We start from the raw sequence: 26,207 nt of genomic DNA on the forward strand, positions 1-26,207 counted from the left end.
GGGTTCGTAAGCAATATAGGCAGATAGCCCTAGCGTACTTTTTCGTAATCAAATAAAAAAAATCAATGTTCACTATTTGACACATGTGAGAAAATCTTTCCTACAATGAAAATAATCACTTCGTAATTCAGAAGAAGACTAACTGCTTCAATATTTTGATATATGCTCAGGGCTGCAATCAAAAATCGAAGTGGACATGAAATTGCTGAGGAATTTCGATAAACCCCACAAATGAGATGATAAATAATTTTTGATAACTAAATGCTAATATTATTACAAATAAAGGTGTAATCAATTTATAACACCTGCATTTTAGTAATGAATGCCTGAAATAATTATTTAAAAAAAGTTTGCTTTTTGATGGTAAATATTACGATTTTGTTGCCAGGCAATCGATTCAGATTGACCGTTAGCGGTTTAAATTATATACATACATATTTATTTAAAGTAAACTAAAAGTTATGTAGCTTAAGCTGGTTATTCATTTTCTTTTTCAAAATGATGGCTGAAATAATATACCTAAAATAAACAAAGACTTTTGTGGATGAATTTGGTTATTTATTTTTGTTTTAAAGGGTTTGCCTTCCTCGGAAAAAGAATGTTTTGTCACAGTTTTTTTTTTTTTTTTTTGTACGAAGGTTCTAAAAAGGAAATGCGTTTCTTTTTTTAAATATGACTATTAGTATGTAAGGCTTAGAGTAAGGTAAACCAAAAAGAAGCTTTTATCTTTTATGTCTGATTTAAGACTTTACCTGAAATTATCAAGTTAAAGTAAATTAAATGACCAAAGTACTAATTAAATGACGTACTTGTTTTAATAAGGAATTGCAAATACGATACAGAACAACAGTGTTTTAGTATCACGTGTATATACATCTGAGAAAACTGATGCTTGTCTTGTAAAATAGGAATGCTTTGAAAGTCATTCAAAAAGATGATGAGAATGCAGCTAGAGAAACAGTTTGAATGCTAAACGATTCAAAGTGCTAAATTTGACGACAGTCACATGAAAAAAATGGCAACTAGTAGTAGCGTCACGTTCCTAATGATATATCTTCATACTTTGTTTCCAATACTTTCAAATTTCAAATAAAAAAAGATGTGGTTAGTTGATTAATAGAGTGTGAAGTCTTGTGCAAGACATTCTGGTGTCTGTACGATTTCTCTTAGATGAAGGACTTGTTCCAAACGTTGTATTTTGGTTACACATCGGGTCCCACAACGATCTGGCAGTCGTTTGGCTTTACGGATGAATTTTTCCATGAACTCTGAAAAAAGTTGTAAGTATGAGTATACTGAATATTAATGATAACCATCTAAAGAAATTTATCAATAAAAGTAATAAAAGTAATTCATTTTAACTCTAATCTAAATATTGATTAACTTTAGAACAATTAGTTTTAGAACAACCAAATGAGGAATTTTAGGTGAAGAGAAATTCTGCATACGTTCGAAGTTGGTATTTTTAACCAATATCAGCGAATTGATGTACATTAAAATCAAAATTTAATTTAGAACCCATAGTTGTCAACTCTTTCGGGTTTACCGTGAGATTTCCGGTTTTTCACCACGCCTACTTGTCTCCCAATAGATCCCAGAATCTCCCGGTTTTTTAATTAAAACGTTCACAGCAATAAATAGCGTTTAAGGAATTAATGAAAGTTAAATTGCACAGATTTCATTCCCCACCCCAAGTGATTTGCAGCATAAATTTTTTTAATCAATGAAAATCAAATACAAATATTAACTGATTATCAGTTAATATTTGTATTTGATTTTGTTTTACATGTTTATAAATACACAGATAAGGCTATTTTTTACATGCTAATGTCTTTTCAGTGTGCACAGTTGACATTGGGGGACAACCTCATATCTACACAGTACGCGTTCACATGGGTCCCAAGAACAATTCTTTTTGAATGTGTATGAGGGTATCACGAACAACTTGTTGACGGAGCCATATCTCCTACCAAAACGACTCGACATATATTGTCGTACTTTTTGAGGAAAGCTTTTACCAGACATTGTTTTCAATATTTTATGTCCCGAATAGTTTTCGTAATAGACTAGTTTCACCAGCCCATTTCAGCAATGATGTGTGCAATTAATTTAATGCTTTTTTAGGGCAGATAGATTGGCAGTATGTAGCTATTTCGATCAACCGAGTTACTGAGTTTCGATTTCATCTAGAAAAACCTTGTCTATCCGGTTGATTCTGTTGAGGGACTCGTCATTTGTATATATGTAGCGGCCACACGCATGCGAGAAATATCTGGCATCTTTCAAAATGTACGCCACTCATTCAGTCGACACTGCCAAATATATCATGCACGCAAATTTTAGCAATTGTCGTAACCAATGTTGTAAAAATACACTTGCAAAATGTTGTAAGTAATCCTCTATGTTCCTTTCATGTTTTATTTCTTATGTTTGTGCTTCAACACAAGAAACATTATATTTCTGTAAAAAAGGTTTGTTACAGTGGGCTCTACTATCCCACAAAGTTTGTTCCGTATGTTTTGAATCACTCTATATACACTTAATTTGTTGAGACAGGTTACTTCGAAGCAGGAGATATGAAAAATGTGCAATGCCCTCGCAGAGACTCGAACCTCGGACCTGTCGCATACGCCCCGAGTGTGCTGCCCACTACACCACGAAGACATGTTAAGAAGGCGGGAGAAATACCTTATATACTCCCCCTTTTAAAGGGTGGCTGAGGATTAGGGAACCCAATCGCCAAATCCTGGTGGTGAAGAATCATCATCCACCACCTTTTTTAGTTCGGGCGCCACTGTAGAAACGTTAGGTATTTTTGAAAGCAGGAGAGATGAAAAATGAGCAATGCTCTCGAACCATGGACCTCTCGAATACGCGCCGAGTGTGCTGTCCATTGCACCACGAAGACATTCTAAGAAGGCGAGAGAAATAAATTTTAATCCATATTTTTATTAGTTGACCGTTTTTGTGCTTCAGAGTCGGCCTGGGACTGTAATTTCTCTGAAACAAGTATTTTGTTTGGGTACAATATCATAATATACTTAAAAGTGTCATTTTTAGCACTTCGTTCATTCATTCATAGTGTATGAATTAGAAATTTTAATTTGTCTTAGTAAATTGCAGCTGATTATGCTGATAAACTGCGGTTTTAAGAGCGTCATTGCGGTTGTTGTGTCAAATATAATTAAATTAGTGATTTTCAGGGCCGGTGTAACTGGTGCAGTTGCAGAATTTGAAGGCGGTAAAATTTTCGTAATTCAGGGCGTTATCAGAAAGTAGAATTTAGGAGCTACAGAACTTGCATTGGGTGGCAAAAAGCCTAGCGCTGGTCGTGATGCTTGTTCTATATGTCAATTAATGCTTACTCTAAGTGTTTTTGAATTCCAGTTTTCAGATGCTGATAATCTGGTCTCAAATTAGTTATAAAAGTAGAGTAGGTTCTGAGCATGAAAAGACAAGACCAATGTTCCCAAATTGTCCCTTCCCCCCCCCCCAAAAGAAAAGCTGGATACTTGCTCGAAAGCATTCGTGTTGCCAAATGCGAGCTTCATTACTGACCAACTGATCAGTGGCCAAATTGGCTGAATGATTGTGTTTGTCTGATTACGGCAAATCACGCGAAGTCTATCATCTCCCTAAGAGATGATGTGCCTTTATGGAGGCCTTGCTGAGGGAAAGGGATTCGTATTCATATTACACGTAAATAAAACTTCAAACTGTATTTAATTCCAGGTCGATTTACAGTGTACCGATATTTTATTCGTTTGGCCACTGGTAAGCCAGCCAAATCGCCTGAATCCCCAAAATACTAATAGCTAATCCCATCTTTGACTGAGTTCAACTGTCGGGCAAATTTTTGGAAGAAGGATAATTTTGCGAAATTCTATAATCAAGTGGCTGCCATGCTCATCTGGTTTAACTGCTTAAGACTTCTTTTTGTGGGGGATTTGAAGAAAAGAGTAGACCGTAACAATCTTCGAACCATTCAGCAATTGAAAGCTAACATCCATGAAGAAATTGCACAAGGAAGACAAGAAATATTACGACAGATGATGATTTACTACTTAGAAAGAACGAGTCTGTGTAAAAAGCAAAATGGTTGTTATTTAAAAAATGTAATTTTTCAAAAATAAAATAAAAGTTGTTTTCAAGAAGTTTGTTGTCTACTTTTAAAGGCATAAATGTATATTATATATATTATTAATAACTAAATAAAATTATTTCATTTTAAAATGATCTAGTGACTTTGGGGCCATTCTCTATTAATATTTTATTTTAATTTTCCTGCTTAGGTTTGTAGATTTTTGTTATGTACAAATAATTTTTCCTTCTCCAAATTTTAGAATTCTTTGAAATGGAGTTTCTGTTACTTTCATAACGAATATTTTTTACCTAAAATGTATATTATTTTCAAATGTTCATTCTGTGCAAATCAATATGAACTTTGATTTATTAGCAGTACCATTTTAATGCCAAACGAAACGTGTTCATACACTTTTTTCCGCAACTATACACGCATTCTTATAGTATATTTAAGTTTGTGACAATGCCATATTTATGAAGATAAATAAAACAGCTACAACTCACTAATTTCAGTTTTCATAAACAGAGAAACTGAAATTCTTTTTCAAATTTAGTTAGAGTATATAATAAATGAAACTGATGAAAATGGTATAAATGCCAACTGAATCTTTCGGAACTATAACCTATTGCATCATCACCAACATCAGAGAAGAGATTGTGCTGACAGTCTTTCAAATATACTATTAAAATATCTATGTAGTTTCGCAATAAAAAATATAAGCTTTTATTTCATGACATATCATTTAGAAATTCAGTGTTCTGAATTATTATTTTATTTTATATTACTTTTAAATAATGCTTTTTGTTATTTCTTAAATATTACATTGGAAGGTTTTTGCTTTGACAACCGGTCATCAAACCTAAGATTTCTCGATTTGCGTACAACTGATTTCCAGTTATCGAAACCATTCACTACACTTTTCCGATTTCAAATTGATGACTGAATTTCTTAGACTGGAAGTTCTTTTAGAATAGGAAATCAGATACCTTAACTAATAGTAGGTTTAACATTTTAGTTTTTAAAATTTAAAATTTATTTTGCATTTATCTTACAATGTAAATTTAAAATTTATTTTGCATTTATCTTACAATTTATCTTACAACGTTTATTAAAAATATAGTAAAGAGGTTAATCTCATTGACTTACTGGTTCTCGTAGCCCCCTGCAGCTTGAATTGGAAGGTTCCCATGAGTTGCTTCAGTTCTTCTTTAGAAAGATGTTGCTCCGAAAAATCGCCAATTTGACCTTTGAGAAATACAGAATGTGCATTAATATAACAACTACGACTGTCGTACAACTCCCTTCCTTCAAAAAATATAGTTACTATTTAATCCTTTTGTTGAAAATATGCATTAATCTTAAAATATACCAATGAGTTCTGAACTGCTTACTTAGATTTCAGTTATTCAGAAATCACAAAAAATTTCAAATCTTTTCTTTAACACTTGCGAAACGTTTTTCTACAGAAAGATTTACATGTGCCAATGTTGCCCAATAGCCATCATTGAATTAAATACATTGCTCTTTTCTCTTAGAAAAGTGGTTTTATTTTCAAAGTAAGTATTTGCCAAACGAAGCGTTTTTAACTCTGAGGTTCGAAATTAGTGATTAAAATTTCGAGAATTTACAATGTCATAATTTTTATTACATCACATTTTGCTTAATCCGGAATTTTATTTTGACCAATTGTTTTGAAAATAGTAAAACACGCCCGACAGAAAAAATATCCAGACAAAAAAAAAATCAAATAGTAGTTTGATTTATTAGTTATCTAAACAAAATTTCTGTGCTTTTATATCAACATCTACACGCTCAAATGTACTTTAATTATACTTTTAAAAAATTCAGTCTGACTGAATTGCTACGGTTTTACGTGGAACTCTATGACTTTATTTTGTGTAATTTTTATGCTTTATAAGCCTTCGAATGTTAAATATTAATGGAAGAAGAAACATCACATGAGAGTTTAAAGTTTTGAAATATTTTTAATCTCTATTGTTCACTTCGTACGATTTGGACACAGACTATTTTAAAGTTATACAGTGACAATGATTTAATTTTGGTATAAACTGTGTCATTATGATGGCTTTTATCTCAGGAGAACTGAAAAATTATGCAAAATAGCCTAATTTTGAGATAAGCACCAATAATTTTTTAAAGCTTACTGATAATAAGAAATTTAATTGGTCGCGACGGGCATTTTGAAATTAAATATATTAGCTCTCAATCGAAACTACCACAGCAATAATTCCATAGAAAATTTCTTCTCTGCATATTCTCAGCAAGGCATCCTGCAATGTACTATTTAAAACTGAGTAGCAGAAAGCGATAGGAAGAGAAGTTATAATATTTTTTTGATATAAAATATAACTAAATCACTAAAATGCAATAATTAGTTTAACACAACTCTTTTATTCTTTAAATTGCATTTAATTCTAGTGACGATAATGTTCACCACTTTGCTAATAAACATTAAAAATTAACAGTATATTATATTGAGGATTATTATATGCTATAATTACCTAAATTGAGAAACATTTTAACAATAGGCTTTGAGATTACAGAAATTACAGTTCGAGGCACCAAAAGAATCCTCTAAATACTTAAAAATATTTTAAAGTTGTTTTCAGTTGTTTGAAGGGAGGCGAACTTGAAACTCTAAAATAGCTTTTTAAAATAATTTAGTGTTAAATATCAAAAGAATCTCCAACATAATTCTCATTTTAATCGAGCCACCGTTTTCTCCATTTCTTTTCTTATATTTCATTTAAAATAATCCTTATACATACCGTCTACTATGGTCCAAGTGAGCAACCTCGTGCTATGGTCACCGGTCAGTGACTGGAAAGCGTATTGATAATAAGAGCTGGAGACGCTAGAAGCCTGACTTCGATGAACTAAAGTATTTGTTTCAGGAGGTAGGCATTCTTCTATGAAATCTGCCATTGTTCTAACATCTTTATCGAGATGTGTGCCTTTTTGCTGCATGGTAACAGAAATGGAAGGCTGATATAAATTTGGCTGAACAACTGGTGTTACTCCTTGGCCTGTAAAGAATTATCAGATCATAATTAATTTAACGCCAGTCAATGGTTCATGCTAGTCAAGACATAAGAAATATTAAAATCTGCCTTCATTTTTTAATGGTAGGAAGTAATTATGCGATGAACAGGTGACTGAGATCAAAAAAGATGTTTAGGAAACTTTGATTTAAGCAAACTTTGTGCAAACAACTAAATAATAATTTTACGTATTCCCCTTTTTTTATTTTTGCCATATTATTAATTTATAACCAAATCATATATAGTTATTTGAATGTCACAAGAATTTTATTGGATAAAATGGCTACTTGTTAAATATTCATAAGTAAAATTATTTCACTTCGTTAAGGCGTTCTGTAGGTGTAATGTTTTGTTGAATACTACCACCTTGAGTAACGAAAAAAAATCCCATTTCGATCAAAGGGATAATTTTTCCTTAAAATTACATTTAAGCTCAAATAGGAAATTTGCGACACCAATATTAGAATGTTCATATGTTTGGCTTAAGTAAGCAATTATAAACTTTAATCCCACATTCGCCATCTTCTCGAACGAAATTCTGCTAATATAAAAATTACTAAGATTTTTACTTGTAATGTACAACAATTTTACTTTATTTTATTATGATACATCAGATGCTATCATTTTTATATAAATTAAATTTTTACATAACAATTTATATTAATTATGTAAATATAACTATTAGAATTTTTACGTTATTTATAAAGTGATAAAATTTCTTTTTCCTTTTCCCTTTCTGTATTATAAATCATCCACTAGAAAAAGTAACCAACAGTCTAGTAGTTGGAAACTTGGAGGTTCAGTTTGTCATAAAGCTGAGCACTTGCAGTTTTTCTTACAATGGATCAAATAGTTTAATTATTAACATGATGCGATTGCCTGCCTATAAGAAAAGATTCAATGAAAGAACTTCTTGTAGAAGACTTCTATGAGAAACTGGCTTATGTTTATAAGGAAAATCTCATGCAACCGGCTAGCTAGTAGGTGAACGGATAAGACCTATAAATACTGGTAATTTGATTCAAGTGTGAACCCCGAGGAACAGGCTAAATGGTTGGGCGTTTTCATGGTTTTCCCTCTATGAGTTACTCTCCGCTTAGAAAGTCAAAGGCTGTTTAAGCCGATAGCTGAGAGGAACTTTGTCACAATCAATTAAACAATAACATTAAGCTAATTTATTCAAACACTTAAAATGGAAAACCTGATAGAACTATTAGGGTTTCGTTGTTTTAGTCTCCTGACTACTGGTGGAACCAGAAGTATTTGTGGTATTCCTTATAGGGAACATGTGCACGAAACAGTCTCCGTTAGCATATAAAATTTCGTATGAATTTCGCATCAGTTTAAGTGAACAGCTACAGCCGAAAGTGGTAATCCTTATAAGAGCATAGACTTCCCAATATAGAGTGAGTGATATTCTAACGATTTGAAAACCGATATTATACAATATTGTTACGGATTTTTTATTTAGTTGACTAATTTTAGTAGAATTGTAATTAAAATTGTTTTATTTCCCCGTGCAATGCAGCATGACGAATTTTAAGAGAAAGCTATGCCGCAAAAGTAAAAATACAAGAGCACGTGCATTTAACATTTAATAAAGTTTATCTCTGTAAACGATATTTAATTTGAATAAATGTAATTGACAGCAATGTTAACTGTAATTCTACGCTTTTTGCTTTCCAGAAATTGCTAGAACGCTCTTTTGCGGCTGATTTAAAATGTTATAAAAGCCAGAGAGAGAACATCTTAGCTCAGTTGTTTATTAATTGTTGTTTACTTATCTGCGGTAAATTTTGTTGAACGGATTAGCTTTCTCTGCGCTTTGGATTGTGTTCTATTTAACGTTTTAGTAGTTTAAAATATAGCTACAGATTGTATTGCGTGATATTGTAATATTATACAAATATTTCAGCCTTTTGTCTTATTTCTTGTGATAAGAATAAATTTTATTAACTTTTTATCGGACTTGTGTATTCAATCTTTTACGAACCCATACGCACGCAATAATACTTAAATTTGCTTATTTCAATCGCATGCTTTATCATCGATTCCATTCACATTACTCCTTATTTACCTTTTACACTTTTAAATCAAGAAGCAGTAAAGCAAAGCCACACTAACTTCAAAGGATAGTGAATTTTCCTAAAGACTTCAAAATACTTCTTTTGATGTCTTAATTTAACGAATAATGGTATTAATTTTTTTTTCATTATTTAACACATTTTATTGTCTAAATGAAGAACTGTGAAACACATATTTTTACCTTTAGGTGCAAGTAATTATGCTTTTAGAAACGTTTTCGAATGATGTGGCCTTCTACACTCATTTGGGGTTCATCGGTAGTTTGAATACTGTAGTGCTGAATACTGGTATTTTGATCTGGATTCGTGTCCTAGCAAATGCATTGGTCGTGAGGCTGTTGCCATGGCTTTCCCAGTGTAGGTAGGGATAGAAAGAAAAACCCTTCTCTTTCTGAGGATGAAATACAGTTCTACCACCTTTACAATCTAAGGATCCTTCTCTACACATCTCCGAACAAGTATCTCTCGATGTCTGCGGCGCCTCCATCAGTCACCCTATCCAGGGAAACACATCGCCGACGAGTTAGATACATGTCTGCGGTGCCTGCGCCACGAGTCATACTGGTTTACCATGACGGTATACAGTGCTGCTGTAGACTTATTTGACGACAGCTAATGAAATTGCGTAAGTAAATCACGGATTCGAAAAGCAATGGCGGCTACTGAGTCAACGTTTCGTTTGCTAAATGACATACGACACGAATTGTTTGGTGGTTTTGTTATTATTTGAGCAAACGTAATCTATGATGTGACATTTATTTCGAATCATAATTTTTGGTAGATTTCTTTATTATATGACAAAATTAATTTGTGATGTGACATACTTAATTTAATTTATGATGTAACATACTTAATTTAATTTATGATGTGATGATTTCGGGTCATAATTTTGGATGGATTTCTTTGTAAACGATAGACTATTTTTTAACACCTTGATACAAGTGATTTATTATTGTAAGCTGCAAAGCGATGGATTTTCTTAATTCATTTCTTAACACTAATTAAGTCTGATTGAATATTTTTCTCTGTTTAAGAGGATTACTACATTTTTTCTGTGTGAGAAACTTCTGCGTTTCAAGAATCTGCAACCAAGAACGTCACTGCTGACGTCTCGTTACAAATGTCCGCAGACCAAGCGTTTGATTAGTTTTCAAAGATAACTAAATGTAACTCAAATTTTCTAGTTGATAACACTAGTCAATTAATGTGAGTTCTTTATAATTTTCTTTTCAATTTTTTCTTTTTTTTTTAACTTACGGAACACCAGGTTTGACTCGTGAAATCCCAGGGTTCCGTGAAACAACCTAACCCTAGTTTTAAACTTGAATTATTATATTTTTGATTCTATAATTTTGCAATTTTTTACATTGGTTATTTAGGCCTGTAGGAGTTGGACTGATAAAGATACAGATTACTTTGTTTTTCTGAGATTGTTTTAAGTTTTAAGCTTTAATTATGTTTAGAAACAGACTAATTTATTTTTACTTCTTTCGTTGCACCAATCCCCTTATGATGATACACTGAAGACGCAAATTTCTTATTTCTTTTTGGTTTTGACATGTTTTGCCTCTTTTTAATTTACAACTTTTATTTACATTTTTTAATTTGAATTTTTATTGGTATTTTTAATCACTGTTACGTTCTGTCTCTTATTAAGCCTCCTGTTTATTATTACTGTTATTACTATTACAATTTATTTTCGGAATTAAGCCTTGAAAAATAAAAGCGTTGAAAATTTTGCAAATTATTATGTTTGTTCTGAGACCGATAGCGGTCTCCTATTGGTTACAAATCACGCCATCTACTTTGACTGCTCTGACTAGATTAATATCTCAGAACAACTTAGAAACAAAATTATTCAGTGGACACGAAATGCTGTCAGGCGACAAATCTGCAAAGGAGATTTTACAGTGTTGCTAAGCCTTTGTCTAGACTGGCTTTAAGGGAATATGTCATTTTTGTTCAACAGAGCGCATTACGTTGACAGCCTTTTAAAATGTTGTACTTTATAATATATTTTTTTTTACTTAACTCTTTCTATAAGAATATTCGATAATGAAAATTGCTTCTCAGAAAGTTATCCAATTTCATTACGCATTTCTCGCGAAAGTTCCTAGGAATATTACAAATTAAGAATTTTGTCATTCCGTTATGTAATGTGTTATTTAATAACAATTTACACAGTTATATAGCCCATCATGTTCGATTGGATAAGACCACTCACAGGCAGTTCGACTCGGTTTCGAATTCTTGAGAATAGGTTGGCTGCATGAGTGTTTTCACTATTTTCCTGATACGTAGTGTAAATACGATCCAGTTTTCTTCAATAACTTATTTTCCTCTCAATTTGCATAAAAATAAACCGCATGGAAATTATTAAATTTCGCATAATAGTAGCATTGATTTTTTTTCTAATAGCCGTCATAAGCGTTGGCCACTACTAAGGGTGGTCACTTTATCATGTAAAGCACCTAACCTAATAGGTGGGCCACATTGCCTCCTATGAAAGGTCAGACAATTTAGAAAACTTGACTTACAGACATAAAATAGATATTTATTCCAATGCTTTGTCTGCTTTATACGCAATTTCTAATACGCATACTAATAATTTATTAATAAACCAAATTTAAAATGATTTCAAATTTTTTGCTGAAATACATAGTATAAATTTACACTGGATGAAGGCCCATGTTGGGTATATTGGTAACGAGAGGGCGGACACACTGGCAAAGGAAACTGCTCAAGGCCTAGGAAAGAAAGATATTGAAGTGATGTATTCAAAAAAAAAGTTATTAAATATTATGAAAAAGGAGATATTTGTGGAATGGAAAAAAAATAGTAATAGTCTGAAAAAAATAATGGTTATATCAGATTTTTGAAAATTGATAAATGGTTTTAATAATATAGATATGAACCAAATTATTACTGTTCATGGACGATTCCCAGCATATAATAAGAGATTTGGACTTCAAGAAAATGAATACTGTCAATTTTGTAAAGTAAAAGGTAATAATTGCCACTTCCTTGAATCGTGTAGTTGTACTAGAGGCGTAGTTCAGAGAAAATAGTTTGATATAAATGGGGATTTTGAAAATTATGAGACATTTAAAGAAGTAGCAGAAGAAATTATAATGAAAATTATTCAGAACAGAGAAGCGATAGAAATTTTGATTTGACTGGATAATTTGATGAAACATGGCTAGCTCGCTGTTCTCCGTTATTGTTTGACGGGTTGGCCCCTGTTATGGCCTGATCGCTGAGCTTGTTTCGATCCGGTGCGCCGGGGGTTTCACCCCTTTCAACAACAACAATAACAACAACACCCATGCCTTCTCCAGGATTCGAGCCTTTGGTTCCGCACTCAGAATCACTAACCACTTTCCAGTTTGGGCGGCGTAGTATTAAAGTTACACTAATTACAAATAAAAGTGGGAAGAAAGAGCATTAAATATAGTGTGAATATAATTTTTTATTTTAAAGGTATATTAAAAATGTTAGAAAGCTTTTAATATTTTAGAACTTATTTTAGAACGAACTCTTGTTAATTGAAAAGTAATAATGCATATTAATAATAATAATACAAGAATCTTTGAATTAAATTTTCATTCACTGAACAAATAACATCAGATTACCAAAAATCTTTTAATGTATTTAACAAAAGCTTGTGAAAACATTTCATTCAGTTTTAAATTAATTTATATTTCTGAACACATGAAAAGTAATAGTCTTTTATCAGAACGAAGTATAGAATATAGTTGAAAAAAATCAATATTTGTCATTATCAGCATTTCAAAACATTGCGTAAAATAAAATATACACATTTACACTTATATTTACAATGCAATATTTTTTAACTTTTAAACTAAGCTAAACCTGTATCTCTCGACGGCAAATGACTGAAACATTTGTATATCAACGCAGAGTGTCTCATTGTTTCAAGACACTACAAAGGAAAACCGTTTAAAATTTCTCCTCTCCTTCCTTCCTCCACAGTTTTTCCCGAGAGTAAAATCTTCCACGAAGGCATCACTCCGCTTAAGAAGGTAAGTCTTCTTCGCATTGTAAGTATCTTAAGTTTTACTAACGTTTATTTTATTTTAAATCTTTACTATCACTTCTTATTTTATACTTCCGGCCAGAATTAAAAGCTTTAACTTATTTATGCAAATTTGTCTTGCGAACGCCAAGTACTTAAGTTGTGGCTTTTTGCCAAGCGAGAGAGAGAGGAAGGAGTTAGTAGAAGCAGGCCGCTTGCCTTAGCAGTTTTACTCGGTTGCTGGTTGCCTTCAAGGCCAGAGGTTTAATCCTCTTGATAATTTTAAACGTATCGTAGTGTTAACAGTTCTCTGTACTACATACGGCTTCCTGTTAATATACGGCCAATCTTCCACGTAGGCCCTTGTTTATTAATCCAAAGTTAGTTTAGTTAGAATTTAGTTAATATTTTTATATTCTTACGTTCAGACCACAAGTGGTTGGTCTCTGTATTCCGAAGTCCGGAAATCATTGTAAAGAGAGGAAAATAAAGGGTTTCGTATACCCTTCCTGTGTATCTTGTCTACTTCCCACATTTATTGAACATAGCTTTATCAAGCTCCCTGTTCCGAGTCAGGTCATTCAATGTTCCCCAAGCAAGTAAGGAGGAATACTGAACCTGATAGTGGCGCCCGACGAAGAAGAATAACCATGGACGAGTTTCAAGAAGAACCTGTGCTGCCTGCAGAAGCGGCTCAGAATCCAGAAATGCCAGCTGCCGCCCTGGAAGGATTTGTTTACATCGTCCAGACCATGCGCGCTTCGATGAAACCAGAAGCAACATTTAATGGAAACTCGCCGGTAACCAGTTTTTTGGAAAAATTGGAGGACCACTTCATAATGTATCCCGTGCACGAGTTCCAGAAAGTCACCTTAGCTACCAGCGCTTTGAGGGGCCAAGCGCTTAATTGGTTCAAATGTATAGGCAGTAGTCTCTTGGGTCAAGCAGGAAGTCCCACCTATACTTACGAAAATTTCAAGACTGCCCTAGTAAAAGCCTTCCCTGTCGTAAGGGATCGTGCGAAATTAGAAACGGAACTTTTCAGTATATATCAGCAAAGGATCGAAAATCTCTCAAGCTTTATTTTAAGAAAAATTCATGTCTTCAAACTCTTGTATGGAAACCGTCCGGATCCTGAAATAATTCAAGTGATTTTGCCGAGGTTACTGCCCCAAGTGCAAGACTTTATTGAATTAAGAAATCCGACTACACTGGAAAAGTTATTTGAGCTAGCAATCCAGTTTGAAAGTAGAAGAACGGCGGACGTCGAAAGAAGACGCCAATATCAACAGCGAAACCAATTTGGTGCGCCAAGACTACAGCAAACTCAAGCACACGGCTACGGAAGCAAAGCCAATCAGTGGGCAAGGAAACCCGAGCATTCAAAAACAGCCGGAGAACGTCGACAGTTCAATAGCAATCCAGGAAAAAAGTCTCAAGGCCAGGGGAAAAAGAAGGAAAGCACGGAAATGAAAAATAATTTAAACTAAAACGGATTTCTGCTGACGAGAGGGTGCGGAAATCCGAAGGTCACGAAAACCCCTCTTCCTTCAAGTTAAATACAGTAATGGTGAAAAATTTGACTCTTCCGAAGATTGAAGTGTTGGTGAATAATATCCCAGCCACCGCACTCCTGGATACAGGCGCGCAGTGTTCCTGTGTGGCAGAAGATTTTTTTAGGAAGTATTTTCGGAAATACCGCATATATAATGCAGATAATACGACAGTGTTAGCTGCGCAGGGAGAAAGATATAAGTGCATAGGTAAATTACCGCTATACGTTCGTATCAAGGACGAACAAGTAAAAATTATGTTTTTTTATAGTAAAGAATCTGCAAGCACATATCATCTTAGGAATAGATTTTTTTTCAGAGGCAGAAGGAACACTGGATTTTAACGAAGCGTCCCTTAAGCTGACGACGAAACCAGTTCGAAAGGAGAAAACAGAACCACCAATGTTAAACCTTGACCACCTGCCTAAGGAAGAGCAACAAAAAATCCGACACGTGGTAAGTGAATTTGCTTCGTTATTTAGTGATATTCCAGGATTTACTCAAGTTACTAACCATGGTATCGACACCGTAGATTCACTGCCATTTCGCCACAAACCATACCGGTATGATAAGAATAAAGAAAAAATTATAGAGTGGCACATTAGAGATATGTTACGTAAAAAAATCATAACGCCCATCTCAAGTAGTTATGCTAGCCCGGTGGTTTTATGTAAGAAAAACAATGACTATCCAGTAACACATCCAAAAAGGTGGCGTTTTGCGATCGACTATCGTAAATTAAACTCCATGACTAAATATCCGGTATATCCGTTACCTATTATTGAATTAATTCTAAGGAACATAAAGTCTACCAAATACATGACGACTTTAGACTTAACGACTGGTTATTTTCAAATAGGGCTTAGACCGGAAGACGTGCCTTAGACTGCTTTTATAACTAAGTCTGGCACTTATGCGTTCCTGCGTATGCCGTTTGGCCTTTCAGGGGCACCGGCAACATTTCAGCGATGTATGGACATTGTGCTAAGGCCTGTTCTTGGAAAGTCCACATTTATCTATTTAGACGATATCATTATTACTAGTGATAATCTGGACCAACATGTACAGGATTTAAGACAGGTGTTTTCATTATTAAATGAAAAGTGCAAATTTGCAGCCCCTGAATTAAAATACTTAGGTTACAAAATATCTCAGAAAGGAATCGAGACAGACGAATCAAAAATAATCTCTGGGCAAAAGTATCCGCCGCCAAATACGGCGAAGAAGCTCTCTTCTTTTCTAGGACTTTGTTCATATTATAGGTCTTTTATAAAAGAATTTGCAGCTATTGCTGAACCATTGTTAAATTAAAAAGGAAAAAGGCAAGATTCTCGTGGACGGCCGAAGCCAATAGTGCTTTCGAAAAATTAAAGCAAGCATTAACGCAAGCCCCTGTTTTGAAATTTCCTGAAAAGGATGAAAATTTAGAAATTTCAGCGGATGCTTCGGATTATGCGGTAGGAGCGGTACTTTCGCAAAATCAGCAGCCCATGGCATTTTTTAGTCGAACTTTAAATCAAACACAAAGAAATTATTCCGCGGCTGAGAGAGAGGCACTTGCAGTTCTGTTAGCAGTGCAAAAGTTCCGAGTCTATTTTGGAAGGGCGCCAATAACAGTGTATTCTGATCATGCGGCGGTAACTAGATTGTACTCAGGGAAAAACTTATCCCCAAGGTTAATAAGGTGGGCACTCAAGTTACAAGAGTATAATCTGGTAATCAAGCACACCCCCGGAAAGGAAAATATCGTAGCAGATGCCCTATCCAGAATAAAAATAGATGAAGAAGGTAATACTGTAAAGGTGGCAATGCTCACAGCATGTACAATAAATTCCCGAGAAACTGTAATAAACGGACTGGGTAAGGATCCTGAGTTTAGAAACATTTATGAGTATTTAAAGGATCCTGAATTTTAGCCACCAAGATATTGTGGCGATAAGAAATAGGGCGGCCCATTACGAACTAATAGATGGTCTATTATTTTATACAAAAACAACAAATTCCAACAACGAATTTCGACCTGTTATCCCAGCTAGTCTTAGATTAAATATCCTGCAGGAGTTACACGACAACCCATTAGCTTCTCATGCTGGTATTCGAAAAACTATCCAACGCGTACGCGAGGCAATCTATTTTCCTGAACTGCAAAAGTTAACAAGGGCGTATGTCCAGTCCTGCCCAACATGTCAAGCAGTTAATTATATTAATTTCCGCCCGGCCGTGTTTCTAAAAAGTATTAAATCCGAATTTCCAAATGAAATAATTGGCATCGATTTATTGGGCCCTTTCCCAAAAAGTCATTTAAATAAAAGTCGCTATCTCCTTGTTATGGTTGATCATTTTAGTAAGTGGACCGAAATTGTTCCCTTAAAACGAGCCTCCGCGAAATTAGTTACTGATTCTATTTTAAATAAATATATTTTAAAATACGAGGCGCCCCTAAAAGTTATATCGGATAATGGTCCTCAATTTGTAAGTAATATATTTGAAGACATGTGCTAAAAACTTTGCATACGTCATTTAAAAATGGTCCCGTATCGGCCGCAATCAAATATAGCGGAACGGGTCAATAGAAATATAGTGAAAATTATCCGTAGTTATGTTAAAAATTTTCATAAAACCTGGGATAACTATGTCAATGAATTTGCTTTCGCCCTTAGGACCTCAAAACATGATACAACGGGCAAAACTCCTGCTGAGTTATTTTTAGGCAGAAAGATTATAACGCCGTTAGATAAATTATTTTATGTTCAACAAAGAGCCCCAGAATTTAAAATGGGTGATATAGAAAAATTAATTAAAAAAGCAAAAACGAACACTGAAGTAGCACAGAGAAAACAGAAGCTCTATTATGATATGAAACGACGGGGAGTAACTTATAAAGTAGGAAATGAAGTATTAAAAATTAAGCATTCACTTTCTTCAGCACCAGAAGATAAAACCGCCAAATTTTTTCCACGATTTGAAGGACCATATGTCATAGAAAAAATAACTCACGCTGTAGTGGTGTTAAAAGCCAGGAATGGTGAAACATGCTCCGCAAGCATTGACCAGATAAAACCATAGTATGACCGTAACAAAATGCAAATATTTAAAGATCTTTTGCAGGATCCGGCACGGCAGGCACAAGCTCCAGAGGTGGAACAACGACAAGCACAAGGGCAAGCCATTAGGAGGCAGGAGCAATTGAAAAGAAAGTTTCCCCGTTGGAAAATTGAAGGAAACAAGAAAAAGAAGCCGTTCCACCGACCAGAAAAGAGAGCGCACGACCACCCCCAGAATGAAGAAGGGAGAAGTACGACGAATGCAAAGAGAGCCAGGAGAAATAACGGCATCTATAACCCGGCTCCCAAACGGAAGATCTACCCATCGGACAGGACTCTACGCAGCAAATGTCGACGAATTGCGGAAGGAACACCAGCGGCGGAGGCAAAGATACAAGGAAAATTTGAACGGCCAGCAACGAGATCCAAGCAGGAACGAGATAGAAGTGTCCCGGTTCCGACAAGACCAGCTGCCATAAAACGGCCAAGACCACAGACAGAGGCGAAAAAGAAGGTCTTCAAGGGTGACCGAACTGGAGGGAAAAGAAAGTTCATAGAGGAAGGAACTGAAGGGCGAGCCCGCACAAGAAGGAAGATAAACCAAACGCTAATTTTTGCTACCTTCCAGGACTGGGCAGAAAAAAGAATGTCCGAATATCACAAAGATAAGTAAAATTTTATGTTACTTTGCAACCTTAAGTTAATCTTTCATTCTTACTGCAAGTGACAGAATTCAAGACGTTTTACCTCATGTGAGGTCTACCTTTATCGCCAAACAGGCGAGAAATGAGTTGTTATCTATTTTGGTATTATGTTTTTCAATTACTCGCGAGTAAAACTAAAGTTGATGTATAATAGGAATGTGTAAATACTTGAATATTGTAAAAGTTATTGTATAAAATTTTATTTAAAAGATTCTGGCAATAAAGAAGTTTTAGTCTGAAAGACTTTTGAAATGTAGCATTTCAATGTAGAAGAATTGGCACTTGCTTGGAAAAGAATTGAAGTTAACAATGTGCTACTAATGTATGTTTTAAAATGCGTAAAATTAACGGCATGTTAATATGTTCTTATATACAATGTGAACTGTTATTTTAAACGTTAAGAAATACTGTGATTTGTTAAAAGTGAAAGTAATGCAAAAAAAAAACTTATTCGTGTGACTGTAAAAAGACCAAATTATTGTGAATATGTGTTAAAGGTTGAATGAATGTAGTTAGGCTCTCTGACGCTACACTTCAGAGTTAGCCACTTTTCAGAATAGTACCTCAGGGTTTAGAGATGAATATAAGGTGTGTTCTGAGGTCTTGTTATGTTGAATTTTAACACGTTAGTGTTTTGATTGCAGGCGGTAGTGTTGAACACTTGTACATAAACACATTCGTGTTTGGTGTTTTCTTTTACAACACATGTCAGAGAGCACGGGGAGAGATAATTAAATAAAGTCATGAATGAAATAAGAATGTTAGGAGAAATATAAATATTCATGTTACTTGCCATTTAATTGTGTAACATTTCATTAAACTAGTTTTCCTTCCAGATCTCTGGAAGGAACCAGATTTCAACTAAAAGCTCCTGTTTAGATGCAGTACAGATGAAAAGTAATTGTCCATGGAGCTGATAATGTAAAAACAAATTTTTTTTAAAAATTTTTAGTTTCTAGTGAGAAATGTTTGTAAAAGATTGGCCTCGCGTTAGATTCTAGAGCTAAAAGTTTTCAACAAGGTCGTTTTAGACCTCAGTTTCAAACTATTAATTAACTCTGGCGGGAAGTATGTAAGGATCTTAAGTTTTACTAACGTTTATTTTATTTTAAATCTTTACTATCACTTCTTATTTTCTACTTCCGGCCAGAATTAAAAGCTTTAACTTATTTATGCAAATTTGTTTTGCGAACGCCAAGTACTTAAGTTGTGGCTTTTTGCCAAGCGAGAGAGAGAGGAAGGAGTTAGTAGAAGCAGGCCGCTTGCCTTAGCAGTTTTACTCGGTTGCTGGTTGCCTTCAAGGCCAGAGGTTTAATCCTCTTGATAATTTTAAACGTATCGTAGTGTTAACAGTTCTCTGTACTACATACGGCTTCCTGTTAATATACGGCCAATCTTCCACGTAGGCCCTTGTTTATTATTCCAAAGTTAAGTTAGAGTTTAGTTAATATTTTTATATTCAGACCACAAGTGGTTGGTCTCTGTATTCCGAAGTCCGGAAATCATTGTAAAGAGAGGAAAATAGAGGGTTTCGTATACCCTTCCTGTGTATCTTGTCTACTTCCCACATTTATTGAACATAGCTTTATCAAGCTCCCTGTTCCGAGTCAGGTCATTCAATGTTCCCCAAGCAAGTAAGGAGGAATACTGAACCTGATAGTGGCGCCCGACGAAGAAGAATAACCATGGACGAGTTTCAAGAAGAACCTGTGCTGCCTGCAGAAGCGGCTCAGAATCCAGAAATGCCAGCTGCCGCCCTGGAAGGATTTGTTTACATCGTCCAGACCATGCGCGCTTCGATGAAACCAGAAGCAACATTTAATGGAAACTCACCGGTAACCAGTTTTTTGGAAAAATTGGAGGACCACTTCATAATGTATCCCGTGCACGAGTTCCAGAAAGTCACCTTAGCTACCAGCGCTTTGAGGGGCCAAGCGCTTAATTGGTTCAAATGTATAGGCAGTAGTCTCTTGGGTCAAGCAGGAAGTCCCACCTATACTTACGAAAATTTCAAGACTGCCCTAGTAAAAGCCTTCCCTGTCGTAAGGGATCGTGCGAAATTAGAAACGGAACTTTTCAGTATATATCAGCAAAGGATCGAAAATCTCTCAAGCTTTATTTTAAGAAAAATTCATGTCTTCAAACTCTTGTATGGAAACCGTCCGGATCCTGAAATAATTCAAGTGATTTTGCCGAGGTTACTGCCCCAAGTGCAAGACTTTATTGAATTAAGAAATCCGACTACACTGGAAAAGTTATTTGAGCTAGCAATCCAGTTTGAAAGTAGAAGAACGGCGGACGTCGAAAGAAGACGCCAATATCAACAGCGAAACCAATTTGGTGCGCCAAGACTACAGCAAACTCAAGCACACGGCTACGGAAGCAAAGCCAATCAGTGGGCAAGGAAACCCGAGCATTCAAAAACAGCCGGAGAACGTCGACAGTTCAATAGCAATCCAGGAAAAAAGTCTCAAGGCCAGGGGAAAAAGAAGGAAAGCACGGAAATGAAAAATAATTTAAACTAAAACGGATTTCTGCTGACGAGAGGGTGCGGAAATCCGAAGGTCACGAAAACCCCTCTTCCTTCAAGTTAAATACAGTAATGGTGAAAAATTTGACTCTTCCGAAGATTGAAGTGTTGGTGAATAATATCCCAGCCACCGCACTCCTGGATACAGGCGCGCAGTGTTCCTGTGTGGCAGAAGATTTTTTTAGGAAGTATTTTCGGAAATACCGCATATATAATGCAGATAATACGACAGTGTTAGCTGCGCAGGGAGAAAGATATAAGTGCATAGGTAAATTACCGCTATACGTTCGTATCAAGGACGAACAAGTAAAAATTATGTTTTTTTATAGTAAAGAATCTGCAAGCACATATCATCTTAGGAATAGATTTTTTTTCAGAGGCAGAAGCAACACTGGATTTTAACGAAGCGTCCCTTAAGCTGACGACGAAACCAGTTCGAAAGGAGAAAACAGAACCACCAATGTTAAACCTTGACCACCTGCCTAAGGAAGAGCAACAAAAAATCCGACAAGTGGTAAGTGAATTTGCTTCGTTATTTAGTGATATTCCAGGATTTACTCAAGTTACTAACCATGGTATCGACACCGTAGATTCACTGCCATTTCGCCACAAACCATACCGGTATGATAAGAATAAAGAAAAAATTATAGAGTGGCACATTAGAGATATGTTACGTAAAAAAATCATAACGCCCATCTCAAGTAGTTATGCTAGCCCGGTGGTTTTATGTAAGAAAAACAATGACTATCCAGTAACACATCCAAAAAGGTGGCGTTTTGCGATCGACTATCGTAAATTAAACTCCATGACTAAATATCCGGTATATCCGTTACCTATTATTGAATTAATTCTAAGGAACATAAAGTCTACCAAATACATGACGACTTTAGACTTAACGACTGGTTATTTTCAAATAGGGCTTAGACCGGAAGACGTGCCTTAGACTGCTTTTATAACTAAGTCTGGCACTTATGCGTTCCTGCGTATGCCGTTTGGCCTTTCAGGGGCACCGGCAACATTTCAGCGATGTATGGACATTGTGCTAAGGCCTGTTCTTGGAAAGTCCACATTTATCTATTTAGACGATATCATTATTACTAGTGATAATCTGGACCAACATGTACAGGATTTAAGACAGGTGTTTTCATTATTAAATGAAAAGTGCAAATTTGCAGCCCCTGAATTAAAATACTTAGGTTACAAAATATCTCAGAAAGGAATCGAGACAGACGAATCAAAAATAATCTCTGTGCAAAAGTATCCGCCGCCAAATACGGCGAAGAAGCTCTCTTCTTTTCTAGGACTTTGTTCATATTATAGGTCCTTTATAAAAGATTTTGCAGCTATTGCTGAACCATTGTTAAATTAAAAAGGAAAAAGGCAAGATTCTCGTGGACGGCCGAAGCCAATAGTGCTTTCGAAAAATTAAAGCAAGCATTAACGCAAGCCCCTGTTTTGAAATTTCCTGAAAAGGATGAAAATTTAGAAATTTCAGCGGATGCTTCGGATTATGCGGTAGGAGCGGTACTTTCGCAAAATCAGCAGCCCATGGCATTTTTTAGTCGAACTTTAAATCAAACACAAAGAAATTATTCCGCGGCTGAGAGAGAGGCACTTGCAGTTCTGTTAGCAGTGCAAAAGTTCCGAGTCTATTTTGGAAGGGCGCCAATAACAGTGTATTCTGATCATGCGGCGGTAACTAGATTGTACTCAGGGAAAAACTTATCCCCAAGGTTAATAAGGTGGGCACTCAAGTTACAAGAGTATAATCTGGTAATCAAGCACACCCCCGGAAAGGAAAATATCGTAGCAGATGCCCTATCCAGAATAAAAATAGATGAAGAAGGTAATACTGTAAAGGTGGCAATGCTCACAGCATGTACAATAAATTCCCGAGAAACTGTAATAAACGGACTGGGTAAGGATCCTGAGTTTAGAAACATTTATGAGTATTTAAAGGATCCTGAATTTTAGCCACCAAGATATTGTGGCGATAAGAAATAGGGCGGCCCATTACGAACTAATAGATGGTCTATTATTTTATACAAAAACAACAAATTCCAACAACGAATTTCGACCTGTTATCCCAGCTAGTCTTAGATTAAATATCCTGCAGGAGTTACACGACAACCCATTAGCTTCTCATGCTGGTATTCGAAAAACTATCCAACGCGTACGCGAGGCAATCTATTTTCCTGAACTGCAAAAGTTAACAAGGGCGTATGTCCAGTCCTGCCCAACATGTCAAGCAGTTAATTATATTAATTTCCGCCCGGCCGTGTTTCTAAAAAGTATTAAATCCGAATTTCCAAATGAAATAATTGGCATCGATTTATTGGGCCCTTTCCCAAAAAGTCATTTAAATAAAAGTCGCTATCTCCTTGTTATGGTTGATCATTTTAGTAAGTGGACCGAAATTGTTCCCTTAAAACGAGCCTCCGCGAAATTAGTTACTGATTCTATTTTAAATAAATATATTTTAAAATACGAGGCGCCCCTAAAAGTTATATCGGATAATGGTCCTCAATTTGTAAGTAATATATTTGAAGACATGTGCTAAAAACTTTGCATACGTCATTTAAAAATGGTCCCGTATCGGCCGCAATCAAATATAGCGGAACGGGTCAATAGAAATATAGTGAAAATTATCCGTAGTTATGTTAAAAATTTTCATAAAACCTGGGATAACTATGTCAATGAATTTGCTTTCGCCCTTAGGACCTCAAAACATGATACAACGGGCAAAACTCCTGCTGAGTTATTTTTAGGCAGAAAGATTATAACGCCGTTAGATAAATTATTTTATGTTCAACAAAGAGCCCCAGAATTTAAAATGGGTGATATAGAAAAATTAATTAAAAAAGCAAAAACGAACACTGAAGTAGCACAGAGAAAACAGAAGCTCTATTATGATATGAAACGACGGGGAGTAACTTATAAAGTAGGAAATGAAGTATTAAAAATTAAGCATTCACTTTCTTCAGCACCAGAAGATAAAACCGCCAAATTTTTTCCACGATTTGAAGGACCATATGTCATAGAAAAAATAACTCACGCTGTAGTGGTGTTAAAAGCCAGGAATGGTGAAACATGCTCCGCAAGCATTGACCAGATAAAACCATAGTATGACCGTAACAAAATGCAAATATTTAAAGATCTTTTGCAGGATCCGGCACGGCAGGCACAAGCTCCAGAGGTGGAACAACGACAAGCACAAGGGCAAGCCATTAGGAGGCAGGAGCAATTGAAAAGAAAGTTTCCCCGTTGGAAAATTGAAGGAAACAAGAAAAAGAAGCCGTTCCACCGACCAGAAAAGAGAGCGCACGACCACCCCCAGAATGAAGAAGGGAGAAGTACGACGAATGCAAAGAGAGCCAGGAGAAATAACGGCATCTATAACCCGGCTCCCAAACGGAAGATCTACCCATCGGACAGGACTCTACGCAGCAAATGTCGACGAATTGCGGAAGGAACACCAGCGGCGGAGGCAAAGATACAAGGAAAATTTGAACGGCCAGCAACGAGATCCAAGCAGGAACGAGATAGAAGTGTCCCGGTTCCGACAAGACCAGCTGCCATAAAACGGCCAAGACCACAGACAGAGGCGAAAAAGAAGGTCTTCAAGGGTGACCGAACTGGAGGGAAAAGAAAGTTCATAGAGGAAGGAACTGAAGGGCGAGCCCGCACAAGAAGGAAGATAAACCAAACGCTAATTTTTGCTACCTTCCAGGACTGGGCAGAAAAAAGAATGTCCGAATATCACAAAGATAAGTAAAATTTTATGTTACTTTGCAACCTTAAGTTAATCTTTCATTCTTACTGCAAGTGACAGAATTCAAGACGTTTTACCTCATGTGAGGTCTACCTTTATCGCCAAACAGGCGAGAAATGAGTTGTTATCTATTTTGGTATTATGTTTTTCAATTACTCGCGAGTAAAACTAAAGTTGATGTATAATAGGAATGTGTAAATACTTGAATATTGTAAAAGTTATTGTATAAAATTTTATTTAAAAGATTCTGGCAATAAAGAAGTTTTAGTCTGAAAGACTTTTGAAATGTAGCATTTCAATGTAGAAGAATTGGCACTTGCTTGGAAAAGAATTGAAGTTAACAATGTGCTACTAATGTATGTTTTAAAATGCGTAAAATTAACGGCATGTTAATATGTTCTTATATACAATGTGAACTGTTATTTTAAACGTTAAGAAATACTGTGATTTGTTAAAAGTGAAAGTAATGCAAAAAAAAAAAAAAAAAAAAAAAAAAAAACTTATTCGTGTGACTGTAAAAAGACCAAATTATTGTGAATATGTGTTAAAGGTTGAATGAATGTAGTTAGGCTCTCTGACGCTACACTTCAGAGTTAGCCACTTTTCAGAATAGTACCTCAGGGTTTAGAGATGAATATAAGGTGTGTTCTGAGGTCTTGTTATGTTGAATTTTAACACGTTAGTGTTTTGATTGCAGGCGGTAGTGTTGAACACTTGTACATAAACACATTCGTGTTTGGTGTTTTCTTTTACAACACATGTCAGAGAGCACGGGGAGAGATAATTAAATAAAGTCATGAATGAAATAAGAATGTTAGGAGAAATATAAATATTCATATTACTTGCCATTTAATTGTGTAACATTTCATTAAACTAGTTTTCCTTCCAGATCTCTGGAAGGAACCAGATTTCAACTAAAAGCTCCTGTTTAGATGCAGTACAGATGAAAAGTAATTGTCCATGGAGCTGATAATGTAAAAACAAATTTTTTTAAAAAATTTTTAGTTTCTAGTGAGAAATGTTTGTAAAAGATTGGCCTCGCGTTAGATTCTAGAGCTAAAAGTTTTCAACAAGGTCGTTTTAGACCTCAGTTTCAAACTATTAATTAACTCTGGCGGGAAGTATGTAAGGATCTTAAGTTTTACTAACGTTTATTTTATTTTAAATCTTTACTATCACTTCTTATTTTCTACTTCCGGCCAGAATTAAAAGCTTTAACTTATTTATGCAAATTTGTCTTGCGAACGCCAAGTACTTAAGTTGTGGCTTTTTGCCAAGCGAGAGAGAGAGGAAGGAGTTAGTAGAAGCAGGCCGCTTGCCTTAGCAGTTTTTACTCGG

General features: G+C 35.3%; 1 protein-coding gene across 1 annotated transcript in view; it reads right to left on the minus strand.

Moving 5' to 3' along the window:
- Positions 1-802: 802 nt before the first annotated feature.
- Positions 803-26,207, minus strand: part of LOC118182555 (chordin-like protein 1) — a 156,690-nt gene continuing 131,285 nt past the window's right edge. Inside the window, exons 10-12 of the mRNA XM_035351925.2 lie at positions 6,874-7,131; positions 5,231-5,329; positions 803-1,268 (exon numbers count right to left, since the gene is read on the minus strand). Coding sequence (XP_035207816.1) covers positions 1,114-1,268; positions 5,231-5,329; positions 6,874-7,131 — 512 coding nt within the window. The 3' untranslated portion in view covers positions 803-1,113. The remainder of the gene's footprint in view (positions 1,269-5,230; positions 5,330-6,873; positions 7,132-26,207) is intronic.

The sequence above is a fragment of the Stegodyphus dumicola genome, chromosome X2 (genome assembly GCF_044657685.1).
Source record: "Stegodyphus dumicola isolate Sdum_Otavi_A_Nest chromosome X2, ASM4465768v1".
Classification (NCBI taxonomy): Eukaryota; Metazoa; Arthropoda; class Arachnida; order Araneae; family Eresidae; genus Stegodyphus; species Stegodyphus dumicola.